The 14220-nt window shown below is 43.2% G+C and overlaps 1 protein-coding gene across 2 annotated transcripts in view; it reads right to left on the minus strand.

Moving 5' to 3' along the window:
- The window catches only part of LVRN (laeverin), a 34105-nt gene extending 20337 nt beyond the window's left edge, over positions 1-13768 (minus strand). For both annotated transcript variants that reach the window (XM_054285426.1, XM_054285433.1), the window contains exons 1-6: positions 13176-13768; positions 7726-7868; positions 6350-6489; positions 4107-4233; positions 1807-1961; positions 314-427 (exon numbers count right to left, since the gene is read on the minus strand). In XM_054285426.1, coding sequence (XP_054141401.1) covers positions 314-427; positions 1807-1961; positions 4107-4233; positions 6350-6489; positions 7726-7868; positions 13176-13768 — 1272 coding nt within the window. The remainder of the gene's footprint in view (positions 1-313; positions 428-1806; positions 1962-4106; positions 4234-6349; positions 6490-7725; positions 7869-13175) is intronic.
- Positions 13769-14220: the final 452 nt, after the last annotated feature.

The following is a 14220-nucleotide window of genomic DNA, read 5'->3' on the forward strand; positions in this document are numbered from 1 at the left end:
TGGCAGGTGAGAAGGAAAACCATCAGCTACAACAGAATCCAGGAGAGAAATTTGGGTTTGCTACATGACAGATCTAGGGCCAAACAGCCACTGCAGAATCCCAGCTGTCCACCTGTCCTCTGCACCAGCCACAGAGGGCTGGATATGATCCCAGTGCCCCCACAGATGGAGACCTACAGGGGAAGAATCAGGACTGACTGATCTTTCCCCCAGGAGTGACATTTATAATAGCACTGTTTGATTAGCTCCCATCTCCTGCACCTTCCTTCCCTTTGTGCACGATGGAACCTGGCTAGTGAGCGTTGGCACTTACCAGTGAAAGCTTGGGCTCAACAAAGGTGGCTCCCACGTACTCAAAGTAAGATGCCAGGCCCTCGTTAAGCCACAGGTCATTCCACCAGTTCATGGTAACCAGATTTCCAAACCACTTAAATTGAAAGAAAAAAAATATCTTAAAATCTTCTTGGAGTGCTGTTTTCACTTTTTTCAGGTTAAACACACATAAGCAGGCTGAAGTAACTTTATTTAATGTCTGTGTGTGAATTGAATAAAATGCTGAATGTTCTTTCAAGTAGTGAAAATTCAGTAGAAAAAGGCATATTTTAGAAAAAGTCAGAAGTTCAGGGCAGTAATTTTTAAATTGCTTCATCTACAATTTCATACCATAAGGGTCCACCTCAGTGCATTATGTCATTCTTTTAGAAAATTTAATTTTGAAGACTTCTCAATATAAATTAAATTTCTAAAATATCATACCAGGCTATGAGTAAAAGTAGGACATCAATCAAGCAATTACAAAATCATATTTCCATGCTCTTAGCAAAGAGAAATTGTCAAAGGAATGTCACACAAAACTGGGGAAATAACCATTTCCAAAATCAGCAAATCCCTCTCGTGGACAGTACAAATCTTCCAAAACAGCTGCTGTGTTCTCATATCTGGCATTTAATATTTAACAAAAAACCTATCATTTCTGGATTTATATTTTATTTGCTAATTCTTTAAAACCAGAACTACAAGTTTATTTTAAAATAGATTGTAGTTAACCCCTGACATTTTATTTAATTGGCCTGCAGTAAAAACATTCTACTCATCTGAAGATCTGCAAAGTTACAGACATTGTCAGAAAGGCATAAATGTGCACTAGCCAAGTTAAGCTATTTTTGCTAATTTTACTGACTAAGTGCAAGTAATTGTTGCTCAAGCAAATAACAGGAAATTAAACACTGTCAATAAGGAAGTGCAACTGTATTATCATTCCAAATAAAGTAAGAAAGAATTCTGAAATCTCTATGAAAGCTGGGCAAAGATCCAGCACAAAGTATTTTCACAAAGTTAATTTTGTTCTATTGTACTATGGGCTGTGTCTTAGAGAAAAACAAAAACCCTTTGCAGTATGTACGTGCACTGACCCTACAAAAGGCCACTGATGAACTCAGTGTGAGTGTCCTGACAAAGTACTAAGTTTATTGTGTGGACAGCAGTGTCATCCCTACATCCCCAGAGTATCTTCTCTCATGGCATTTAAGTACTGTGCAAGGAAAAAACCAAGTGTCCCATTAACAGTTTCATATCAATGAGTCCTGTGCAATCAGCATGCAGTCTGAAAGATGAGAGAACCTACTTTTAACATTGCTTTATCAGCAGAACATACGATCAGACAGGCTTTCAGTCCTCTAGTGCTCACACACACCCTCTACTGTTAAATGAATATTTTGCTTCTGTTAATCAGTAACCGCATCATCAGCAACCATGAGGAAACAATGTCACGGGCAAACACATGTACAGAATTTTTTTACCACATGCCTGGTGTCCTAGTTCATGTGACACAACTAAGGCAATCATTGCCTTCCTGCTTGTGAATTCATCACTTGGGAGGTTCATCAATGATGCTTCTTGGAAAATCATTAGCCCCCAGTTTTCCATACCACCTGCTCCAAAATCAGGCAGTGCAACCAGATCTAAATTGATTGAAACAGAAACACACACAAAAAAAGTTATCTTAAATATTTTCATAAATAAAATGCTCACAATTTTAATGCTCACACTGGCTCAGCACCCCATTGAAGGATACTACATGGTAGTGCTTCTTTGTGGCATTACAGCAAAACTTGCAAATGATGGCTGAAATTTCATCTTGTCATGCTTTTCACCTATGATGTCATTCCTTCAGGAAGCCACATAATTAATTTCCACAAAGCCCAGATCTGTACTGTATCATCTACCTACAAATGTTCTGAATTAAAATGGAGGTTAGAAGAGAATATATATTCACTGCTGGCTGTCAGAAATCTTTCTCTGTGAGTTTCTCTTGTGTTTGGATAGGGTAATAATTACCTTTTTCAGCCTAGCAACTGACAAAAAAGAAGTCTTGCTCTTTCAGCTGTGTGAGAGGAGGTATCTTTTCCACTCTTGTTTGAAAGGTGCCTTAGAAACATCATCTGTTTATTTGTACAGTAAGACTGTCACCTCTATACTGCCTCTTCTGCCTTATGTACAGGCATCAGTTTTCCAGTTCAAATGTGAGAGCTGGACAAAACATCAGGATCTCAAGGAAAGATACACTGTTTAAACTCAGCAGGGAAAATCCAAATTTGGAAAAGGTGTACGGAACATTTAGAAGCAGCTGACCACAAGAAAGCTGCAGACCAAAAGCAAGGCAATTAATGCAAGCATGGTGCTGAATCCCTTTACAGGTAGGCTGCATCTCAGCTGGGATTATTGCCTCCATCTTACAGCAAAGGTATTTCACTTCTGGTGAGGCAGCCCTTATCCTCTAAGTGAGGTCTCCTCCCTTGGGGCAGGAGACTTCACTTAGAACAGCATTAAAATCAGGTGTAGACAAACCCTGGGTTAAAGACCCTAGGTTTAAATGTGCTTTTTCTTAATTTCACATTTAAGTTTGCAATAGAAATCTCTTGCATTTACATGGAGGCACTCTTGATTGGTCTAATTTTACCATTTTTTAAGTGAAAGTTTAAAGAAAGACACTGGGAAATCCAGTGGATATTGCAAGGCATTACAGTGGGGATTGTAATGGTATTACCGCCCTCTCTGAAACTGAAATTCTGCCTAGCAGGGAGTCTACAACACTGTTCCTCTACTTCTGTTGTGTATTAGTTTCATGCTAATGAATTAATGTATTGACATTGCTACTAAACACAGCAATACATGCATGAAACAGAATAATCTACAGCCCTTGCCTAGCTTGTAAGATTACTAAGACTAGAAAATTTGAAGAGTGTAGACTGCATATATTGCATTTTGAAAAAGAAGTGTAGTGAGTAATTCTACAAGTTATTAGAAATACACTGGGAGATAATAAATTCACACATATTAAGATTTATTTATTTCAAGTGCCAAAATACAGATTTGACAAATCAACAAACTATCCTGTCAAGAAAAGGGGAAATTCCCCTCCCCCAGTCCTGCAATCCTCTAAAATCATTAGCAGGTCCAGAATTAATTTTAGATAAGAACTGTTTACTGTCTTCTCAATATTCCACCCATTTTCCCATAATATTAATGCTGAGTAGCAAACAACTGTAGAGTGAAACAACGTGGTGTCATCAATTTTTTTTGTCTGAACCAACTAACCCAATGTCCATTTGAAGCAGAAACAAGGTTTTCCTGCAGGCAATTCTCCTTGTTATTCTGGGGAGGAATGTGCAGGAACACACACCAAAGGCAAGACAGGAATACACTGAAGAAAGTAAGGAATGCTTTGTGGGGACACAGGCTGCATAGAGGCAGCATGGATTTACCTGAAGGGCATAGGAGCTACAACATCCTTGCATGCTGTGATCGCAGAGACAGCCCATGCGACTGAACTACACCTTTCTATCCACTTTGTTGTCCAACTCGCCCCTTTTATCAGGAGAATAGGTCTTAAAAATGGGTGGAATGCAAAGGTAAGAGTGTTGAGTTACAGGTTAGTAAAAGCCATGAGACAGAAAGGAGAATTCAGTGATTTAAAGTTTAGGGGGTTTATTCCATGAATGTGGTAAGCTGTAAAAGGAGAACCCTGGGAAAAACCCCACAGCTTCTGTGAACATTACACCATCAGCAGCCATTTCTCATCCATTCCAGAAAATAAGTCATCTCACCTGTCTTTGGCAGAGGGTAGCTGACATTAAGTATGTCTTCCAGAAATGAAAATATTGGGCCTGTGATATTTAAAGCATAGTCAACATACCCATTTTTAACTGCCTCCTTCCGGGCCCAAATACGTATCTGCAATAAAACAAGGAAGAATGCTTTTAAACAACCCTCACATTTCATTTTCTTTGCTTCTCCTCTGTGAGTCATGGTTGGAAAAAACGCTGTCTGTCCACACCAGACCATTCAATGAACTTTTAATTTAAAAAAAATCCAACTGAAGTTTTACTGGACCTAACAAAATGCAGCACAGACCTTGATCCTGCTAAAATCTAGGAGAGTTCCAGTACTTCCAAAGGACAACGATTTGAATACAATTATACATAGCAGGAACAAAAGAAATAATAGCTTTTATTTTCTTAAGTGGAAAACACTGTAAAACCATTAAGAATTACACATCTTAAAACCAATGTATTCCAGTGAGCATGCCTGGGTGGCAAGCTTGCATTTAGCCCACCTGAAGAGAGAGAAATAGATGTCCAGAGAGTGTTTGCAGTCCTAACATGTACATCTCTCCTCCTGAGCTTTCTCTGAGACCACTGGCCTGCCCTTTGCTGGAGAGAGCAGGTGACATCTGAGCAGATGACATCCGTACCTCCAAGTAATGAAGACCACAGCAGCAAGAAATCTTTCCTCTCCTGTGCCCATTGACTTTGTTCCCATTCTGAAAAGAGCAGCTGCTTGCCCAAAAGTGATGGCGTAGCCTGAGAAAAGGTTTTTATCTCCTTCTCTGAACAAGAGACACCTTGCCAGGTGCCCAGCAGCTCAAAACTTTCATATTTCTTGCATCTAAATGCAATGCATGATCTCACAAGGACCTGCACAGCCAAACCCTAAGAGCATGCTTGGAAAACATCAGGATTCAATTCACAATGGAAAAAAAAATTAAGCATCTTCAGTCAAGAGAAGCCCTCTTTTCAGCCAAAGCTTCAGAAGATATTCAAATACCCAATCACTTAATTTTGCTAAACCTTAACACAGCCAGCATCTTAAAATCCTAATCCTAGTATGAGCTTTGAGTGTTTCAGTTTACCAGAAACATCAAAACAGGCACAAGAAACATGCTCACACAAATACTGTGGAGGCATAAACTGAGCAACTCCGTCCAAAACCCAGGGGTGAAATACCCTCTCCACTCAATCTCACAGAACACAGGTGGTGCCTTTTCCCTCTGAAAAATGCTCCTTTGATGCTCTGCTCTGCTGACTCCTCAGTGCAAGAACTCAGTCCAAGAGCTAGGCCCAAGCAAAAGCCACCACAGCCATAGCTGTAAGTATCCAACAAGTTCAACACAGGAGATGGCAGATCTGACGTACCAAATCCGACCTTCCCTGTAAAAAAGACCCAATGTTGCGCTTCTTAGACAATCTCTGCACTCTCCACTTATATTGCTCCACCTTTTCCCAGCAGGATGAGAGCAAACTAACTGTGAAGTGCTCTCATTTAATAAGAAGATAAAATAAATCTATCTTTAATAGCTTTATGCTTGAACTTACTATTTATTTTGGAAGAACTTGATACATCTTTTCCCCATTAACTTTGAATGAAGGAAAGGAAGTGAAGCAACTGCTGCCCATGCAGTACATTTTTTTTTACAGCTTCTCTTAGCAAGCCTAGGTCATTTTAGTCTAAGAACAAAACTGAATACTCATAGATGAAGAAACTTCAAATCCAAACCAGTCACTTTTGGAGGCCAAAAGGTGTGCATACTGTGGAATAGAAGGCTGATGTACTGGTATACAAAATGTTTGGAGTTCAGTGTTACTCCTACTGATGTCACCATGTGGGTCCTCAAAGGACCTTGAGGAACAAGGCACTGAACATCAGTGGTTTGTCACAGCAGTGGAAATGAGTATGTTTTCCAGCTAAGACACCTAAGAAAGTAAGAAGATCATGAGTTATAACAAGTACATTCTGCAGAGTAGCTGCTCCTAGATTTTAACATAGGCCATACATACTTGTGCAGTTATATGAAATGAACAGGACAAGACAACAATCTAATTGTCCCAAAGGAAAACTTTCTGCAGAAATATCTATAGGACAAATGTTAGCAGTTTTGCAACATAAGCATATAGTTTGGGAATAGTATTTAGCACAGTTAATGTCTATGATGTCCTCAAACTACATGATGCACCAGAGGGCCAACTTGTGTTGTAAATTCCTGTAAGGTGTCAGGCAGCCTCATATCTACCTCATTTCCCCGCTCAGTTCTGGTGACGTAATCGAAATCACAAATCACAAAAGCAGTCAAGTAAGTTGACATTTTCAGTGAAGTGTTAAATGTGGTAACGGTCCACAGGCTTCCATTTTCATCCTTCACTTCACATACATCTAGAAAAAAAGCCAAAGAATTATTAAAACCAAAGTTCTCCCATAAAAAACAAGGAATTTTGTGTTTTCTGCATGTTTATTTTTTACTCCTTTCTTCAATATGGTGTATTCCTGCACTAACTGCTATGTTCCTGGGAGAAGGAAAGCAGCCAGACTTGTTGCTACTGACATGTACCAGAGCCGTGATCTTCCATGCAAGCAGCAAAAATTCACTCTTGGGCTTCATGACTGAAGTCTTGGAAGGATATCAAATTCCATCACTTTTAAGTTGTGGGAAAGCTGAGGATAATTTATCCCATGCTACCTATCTAAAACATACAACCTGTTGTGACCAAAATGTTGGTTAGGTCTGCCTAAGAATTATTAAATACTTAATCAGATACCTTCCCTTTAAGTAAGGAGGACACAGGCAAGATTCTTTGGGGTAGAAAATGCTTCCAATGATTCTCACAGCAATCCCACCTATTATAATTCGTAAGGGACTTCGCTTCCATGCAAATGTCATAAAACTTACTTTTATGGCTGTAGTGGTTTTACAAAACCATGACAATGGCTGAAAGTTATTTAGTTGAAAAATAAAGATCATGGCATTGAACTGCAAAAAAATGAGTTTTTAAGAAGGAGGCAAGAGACCCAATGGATTTCTGTAGGAATACTAATTTAGAAAATTTTGTTTGGAATCTTATACTCCACAGACATCCCCCTTGAGATCCCAGCAAGGGACAGAAGGGGCATCTCCAGAGTCTTACACTCCTCTTGTTCCTATTCTGCACACACACAGGAGGCTAGAATGTCTCTGCATGGAAAAAAATATTTTAATTTGTTGTAAATATGTACTGAGAATTAAAGTACCCTCTTGATGTCACAAATACGGACTTTGCATTCCTGGGGCTGTGATTTTGCTTTAAAATGATGTCACACAGTATGACAGACACACTAACGAAGCAGTAAATATCAGAAATCAAACTCTGTGGAGCCTTGAGCAGGCAGAGGAGAGCACACCACAACTGATAAAATTGATCAACAGAATGGTTACCATCGGGGGCATTGATTATCAATAAAAGTGCCCAAACTTTTAAGGTCATAGGCATAGATTTTCTTTGCCTTTTGAAGACACTAGCAAGTGGACAACAGAACACTTTTTTAGATGACATAAACTTCTCAGATGAATTGCACTCTTTTTAAAAATAACATAAGGGGAGAAAAAAAGCATACATCAAGTTGTTGTTTACCTACCAATAGCAGGCATGTTGGAAAGAGCCACATAGCTTGGGTCATGGATAATTCTGATATTAAATGTGGCCTTCATGGCAGGTTCATCAAAACATGGGTAAACTCTCCTGGCATACGTTGGTTCCATTTGGGAGGCAATGAGCATACTGTATTAAAAATGCAAATAAGATTAATTCAGCATGCTACAGCTGATCAAAATTATATATATACATAGAAACAACAAATCAGAAAAAAGCAGCAAGTGAAGCATGTAGATATGCAGATTTGGAAAAGATTCAGCTATTATTTAAGGTCATGACTAAATCCCCATACCCAACAGCCAGTTCAGTTTGGATGTTTGTAGAGAAAAGCAGTCTTTTTAATTGCATTTGGTTTTTTTGCCTTGCAGGCCTTTTCCAGATTAAATATTTGAGCATTTCTATTTTGTTTGCTAAAACAGAGTTGTTTAAAGAGATACAGGAGACCGTATCTCTTTACACCTGCTCTTCTCCCTAATGCATGCACTCTTATTAATTAATTACACGTTTACACAACATTGTGATAACTGTTAGCTCACTGCATATGCATGCACTTGCATAACTCTGACAAGTGCCACTGAGAAGTACCCTTGGGAATGCAGCACCAGTGCTGTTCCAGTGCACTGGCAAGCCCAGAATAATATTCAAAAGGATCCTTTATGTCAAGGAGCTACACCTCACTCTGTGGCACGCTGTGAGGGATGCACTCCTCCTGTGTGAACCAAGTGAGCTTTGCTCCACTCAGATGCTCAGCAAGTGGGTCCAGTCAAGGTTAATCCTCTTGTGTGAGGCTGTCAGTGAGAATTCAGCAGTAATTCAAAACTGGAGACTGGACTGGTAAATGGCAGGAACTGCATTAATAGTAGAAAAACTGACTACAAATCAATCACTTTACACCATACCATCTGCAGCTATCAGTCTGCTGAGCTGCAGATAGTGTGGTGCTCCAAGGTTACCCTTGAAGTTGTAAGACCCTTTACCCGGCCCTGGACATGGCTGAACTGTTGACATTTTTTTGCATGCAACATTCAAGATTTTTTATAGGAAACTTTCTCAATAATCTTTATATCCCATCATAACTATAAGTGTAGTTAATTGACTTCTAATCCGTCCATATTTACTAAACACTAAAATATCTATTTGTACTTAATACCTACTCATTGTTAAATATGAACACCTAAATTTACTGTTGGAGTTATCTCTGACTCTTCTTCTGCAATACACACTTGCTGGAAGCAAAAGATAAACCAATGTATTGTGGCAGAGCTCTCAACAAGCTGTACATCTGAGCTGTTCACACGAGGGCATCCGTGCCAAGAATTAGAAAAAATACACATTCAGTGGTCCTCAAAGCTCCAGACCTGTCAGCCAAGCAGTACCAGCATCTGGGCACACAAGAACAGCATAATCTCCTGCTTCTGTGACCTCACTACTACAGGGCAAATGTTCTTCTGTTGTAGTTGAGGTGTTTCCCAACAGTTTATTCCCACCAAGGTGAGAAATGCTTATTCTTAGCACTGAGGCATCCCAAATGAGCCAGGAGCCATCAGGGCAGTACCCATACCTACAGTGGGTAATGAGTCAGATCTGCACTTCGTTCCAGTAATTGGTGCAGAAGCAACTAATAAAAATCAGTGCAAATACTGTGTTTAGTTACATTTTGGAATGCCTGTTCAGCCCTGTCCAGTCAAGTGTTTCATGCATAGGACATATGCAGAGCAAAATTCCAAAAGGATTTCAAGATATTGATGTGAACAGCGACATGCATAAAGCCTGCCCTTCATAGCACAGCCTATGGGGTGCTCTAACCCTGAAGCAGCACACATGAGCTCATTCCTGGCAGAACAAGAGCTCTGTGCAGAGCGATGAACAACAAAACCCCTGCACTGTGTATGTTTGAGCCAGCAGTGCTAGAGAAGAGCAAAACTGGTTTCTGTATCTTTCTGCCTACCCAGGTGCTGGTATGGACTACCACAGCTACATGCAGAATACTGATTCCCATTTCAAGGGGGAACCCTTCACACACCTAAAGCTAGAGAAGAGTCAGTTTCTTCCCTTTTCAGTTTCTTTGCTCCTGCAAGCACTGCAGACATGGGTTACCCTTTATCCATAACAAGAGCTCCCATTTTTCAGCGTTTTCTTTTGTGTGTAAGACATGATCAGGTGGTTAGTAGGAATTGTCAGCAACAGTAGAAACACATACAGTCATCAATGGTCAAACTGATAACAAAAAATTTCTGTCTTGGATATTCAGTGAAGTTGGAGCTTTGGTTTATTCTTTTTTTGCAGAGGTAAGGTTAAGACTTCTGAAAATAGGTGTCACTCCGAACAGCTTTCCAACCCAGTGCAACAACAGTGGGGTTAGCTGACCAAGAAATATGGCCAATAAAAAAGGAAGTTCACATGGAACAAACATTTCAGGGACTTCACTTCTCAAAGCTTGCCTTGCTCAGACTCTTCTGAAGTGAGAGATCTCCAGCAGTTCCTCAAGCAGAAATCACAAAACCCACTAAGGCTTCTAACACGTGGGAGAAACACAGAACAGCATGACCATAGGGGTCACATTTTCCAACACAGCTGCTGGTTTCAGTGAGGTGCTGAGGTCAGAAAGTCTCTGCAGGAAACTGACCCGGGGTCTGCTGAAGACTGGTACCAGTCACTTTGGAGAAATCACAGGACAGCCTGCTGGAGGGGGAAGTTTCCTTGCAGAACTGGCTTTGTACTGACAGCTGAAAAGCACTGGAAGTTTTTATATAATTTCTCATCTATGTAATTCATTAGAATCCAACTTCTTCTGTCATTAATACCTTAACAGACCTTACAAATCACTCAAAATTTATCTCCTCCAAGCAAAACCCCTTCAGTGTTTTTGGAACCCATCAGGTTAAGGAAATGGCTGGTAAAGTGATGACCTAAATCTTGGTGAAGGAAAAATAAGAAGATACTATTGCATACCCTTGATTCAGAGAAAACCTTTTTTAAGCAAAAAAAATGTGCAAAATCATTAAATAATATCAGTTACGTGTGCAGGAACAAATAAAAAACCAATACATTGCATCTGCATTTGGTGGATTTTCTTTGATTTATTCCATTGTCTAATACCACTGTCGTCTTTTTAACCAGACTGCAATCTCACATTTCATTAGTGCTTTGCGATGAGCTAAAATGAAAAGGAGAATTTGTCATAAACCCTCTAAACAACTGGAAACTTAATTATATACGTTATTTGAATGATTTAAAAACTCTTTTTCTTATTTTCTACTGTTCCAGCAAGGCTGATGATAACCTTTTTTTTCCCCGGATATTGTGAATTTTATACAGCCTGAATCAAAAAAAAATCAGCATCTAATTCAGTGTTTCTTTTGTTGTTTGATAAGAGAAAGATCCTTGCAACAAACCCTGGCAAGAGTATTAAAATGGTAAGATAAAAAAGTATTTCTTTATTGGAAGCTTCCAGGTGCCTCCACAGGGCACTGTGGGCTTGCCAGTATCAGATTTCTACAATTTTTATAAGTTTAACAAATTATCATATCATGTGGACATAACAACCATTGTCCAATTAGAAGAGCAGTTGGTAAGGTAATTTTTCCCCTGGGTACTGTCCCATTGGAGCTGGTCCAGGGCTTCTTTGCCCTACTTCTTGCTAGGACTTCTCAGATTCTGACTGAAAAAAAAACCTGTTCTGCTTGTAGGTCTTCTACTTGAAAATAAGACTAAACAGCATTTCAGGAATGTACTAGAAGGTTAGCTTATTCCTCTGAAATGTAAGAGGAGTAAGAAAAATACCAGGATCTGTATAATCACATATAAATGGTCTAAAAAGCTACAAATATATGAAAAAATACTTAAAACCCAAAAATCTTTAGGCATCACTTAGATAGGACTTGATTGAATTAATACTATATAAGAGAGCACACTGGCACAGAATTAAGTAATTAAGTGCTGGTTCCTTTCTAATTTGGATTTTTATAAAATTATGCAAATAAAAAATTCTAGATTTTTCTTACCTTAAATTGCACAAATAATCCTGTGAACAGCAATCAGTGAATGAAGAAACAGCAATTAACGAAAACAGAATGTGCTTCCTAAAATACTTATTGTTATACTGCACTTTTCTCTAAGGCTTACCAAATTATCACCTTTTTCTTCAAAAGGGAAAATAAAAAAAAATAAAACCTGTATAAGTTGATAAGTTGCATTTTCCAGCTGTGGCAGACAATGGCATCAAGATTTACACAAGAGCTGGCAGCTGAAAAGCCAGCTTGTTGAGAAGAGCCACACAATCCTCCCCCACGTCAGTAAAAACTATTAACTTCATTTTGTGATTTCATGTTATTGCCACTACAGAGCAGCCTCTACAGAGGCTTGAATGTATGGATCTTGTGACTGCATTTTACCTGCTCAAACAAGGAGCCTATGAGCTGCTGAGATAAAGTTAATTTTAGTGGACTCAGACAAGAGCCAAAAACTCTCGAATTTTAACTCCAGGTTTCCTTTTGACTTGGTGTTTGCTCAGCAAATCACGACATCTTTGATTATTAAAGAAGAGATAACTTTAAAGACAGCAATTCATCTGCTTCTTCTTCAACTGTCTATTTTGAGACACTTGTCTTCCAGTGGAAGTACTTAAATTCTAATCTTAAATTTCACTTCTGTTTAGCAGGTTTCACATCCAGAAATGAAAAAGGAAAAGAAAAAGAAAACGAAAAATATTATTTTGAGGGTGAAAATGTTTTAGATGATTGACTACCTAATAAACTCACACTGTCCCAGGACTAATTTTGCAGTTCAAAAGAGGAAGAAAGCATCCTGATAGCACCCACAGTGCAAATCATGGATTGTCGGGTGACAGCTGAACCAGTTCATGCGCATTAGCACCTACAGGGATGTCACAGCTGTCCAAAGCAGCCACCCATCCTACTCCACCATGCTTTTGAGACTGCATGTGGTCAGCGTCTCTAAGCTCATGACCAAATACACAGCCACAATCCCGGGTTCTTGACAAAGACACGGGTTGAGGAGGTGGGGAGTTGTCAGCGCTACGCGGACCCCGCTGGGGCCGGGATGAAGATTCTGGGACGGGCTCCATCTCCCAGGCACTGGGCACAGGTACCGTCTGACCGCCTTGCTGCGCACAAAAAAGGCGCTGACAGACCACAAGTTGTCCAGCCGGTGCTGCAGGTGAAGTCACCTGCCGACGGAGAGCCGGGGCAGCCGGGCCGATGCTCTCCGGAGCGCGGAGCGGCCGCCCTGGGCACAGCCCGGAGTGTGCGGCGCGCTCGCTCTGGGGCCGGCGCCGCAAGCCCTGGAGGTGCGGAGCGCTCATTGCCCGTCCCTGGCAGGGCTCGCCCGGCGCCGCTCCCGCCTCCTCCCGGCACGGCCGCCCCACCGCTGCCGCCGGGGCTCGGGGTGCCCGCCGCGGCCGCCACCGCCTACCTGCTCTGCCCCCGGTCGGTGTAGCGAGTGAGGAAGAGCCCGTCGAGGTCCTCGTCCAGCCGGCCCTGGAAGCCCAGCTGCAGCACGTAGCGGCGCCCGGCGCGGAGCCGGCCGCGGAGCTCCAGCACGGCCACCTCGCCCGCCTCGTCGTGCCGCAGCCCCGCCACCTCCACGGCGGCGCCCGGCTCGGACAGGGGCCCGCGCACGGCGGCGGCCCCGCGGCTCCGCAGCCCGGCGCTGTGCAGCACCGCCGCGTCCGTGTCGCGCAGGCAGCGCACCGTGATGTTCACCTGCCCGGTGAAGGCGAACGGCCCCGCCTGGCCCGGCCGCACCCGCGGCCACAGCTCCAGGTCGTAGTGGAGCGGCAGGAGGTGGCGGGGCAGGCGGCGAACGGAGCCGGCAGCGGGAGCGGGCGGCGGAGCGGCGGCGGGGCCGGGGGCTCGGGGCTCGGGCGGCGGCGGCGCCGCCTCCTGCCGGCAGCGCCCGTAGAGAGCGGCGAGCGCCAGCAGCGCGACCAGCAGCGCCAGCAGCAGCGCGGCTACCGCGGCCGCCGCCCGCCGCCCCACGTAGAGCCCCCCGGCGCGGGTCCCCATCCCCGCCGCTCTGCGCCCCGACGGCCGCGGCCGCCGCTACTTACGGGGCGGGGGAGTGAGCGCGCCCGAGGGCGGGACGAGCCCGGCCAGGGGAGTCGGGTTCCCCTCCGTGCCGGGGAAGCCGCCGCGCCAAGGGCTGCTCCGGCGGGGCGGGCGGCCCGGGGACACGGGCTCCGTGCGGGCAGCGGGGCCGCGGCAGCCCCGGGCGGGGGAAGCTGCCGGCTGCCCCCGTCCCGTCTGCCTCAGCAGCCCGCGGGGGAAACGCCACGGCGGACAGCCAGGCAGCCGCTCCTTATGTACGTGCGAGTGGCCGTGCCGGCGGCGGGGCTGGGCGGGAGATGCCGCATGCCGAGGAACCCCCTGGAACGAGGGATAGGGCGCTGCCCGGGAATGAGGGATAGGGCGCTGCCCGGGAACGAGGGATACGGCGCTGCCCGGACGGACGGAACGGC

This window comes from Melozone crissalis, unplaced genomic scaffold (genome assembly GCF_028551555.1).
Source record: "Melozone crissalis strain CALT ecotype California unplaced genomic scaffold, PUWL_Pcris_2 ptg000005l_1, whole genome shotgun sequence".
NCBI lineage: Eukaryota > Metazoa > Chordata > Aves > Passeriformes > Passerellidae > Melozone > Melozone crissalis.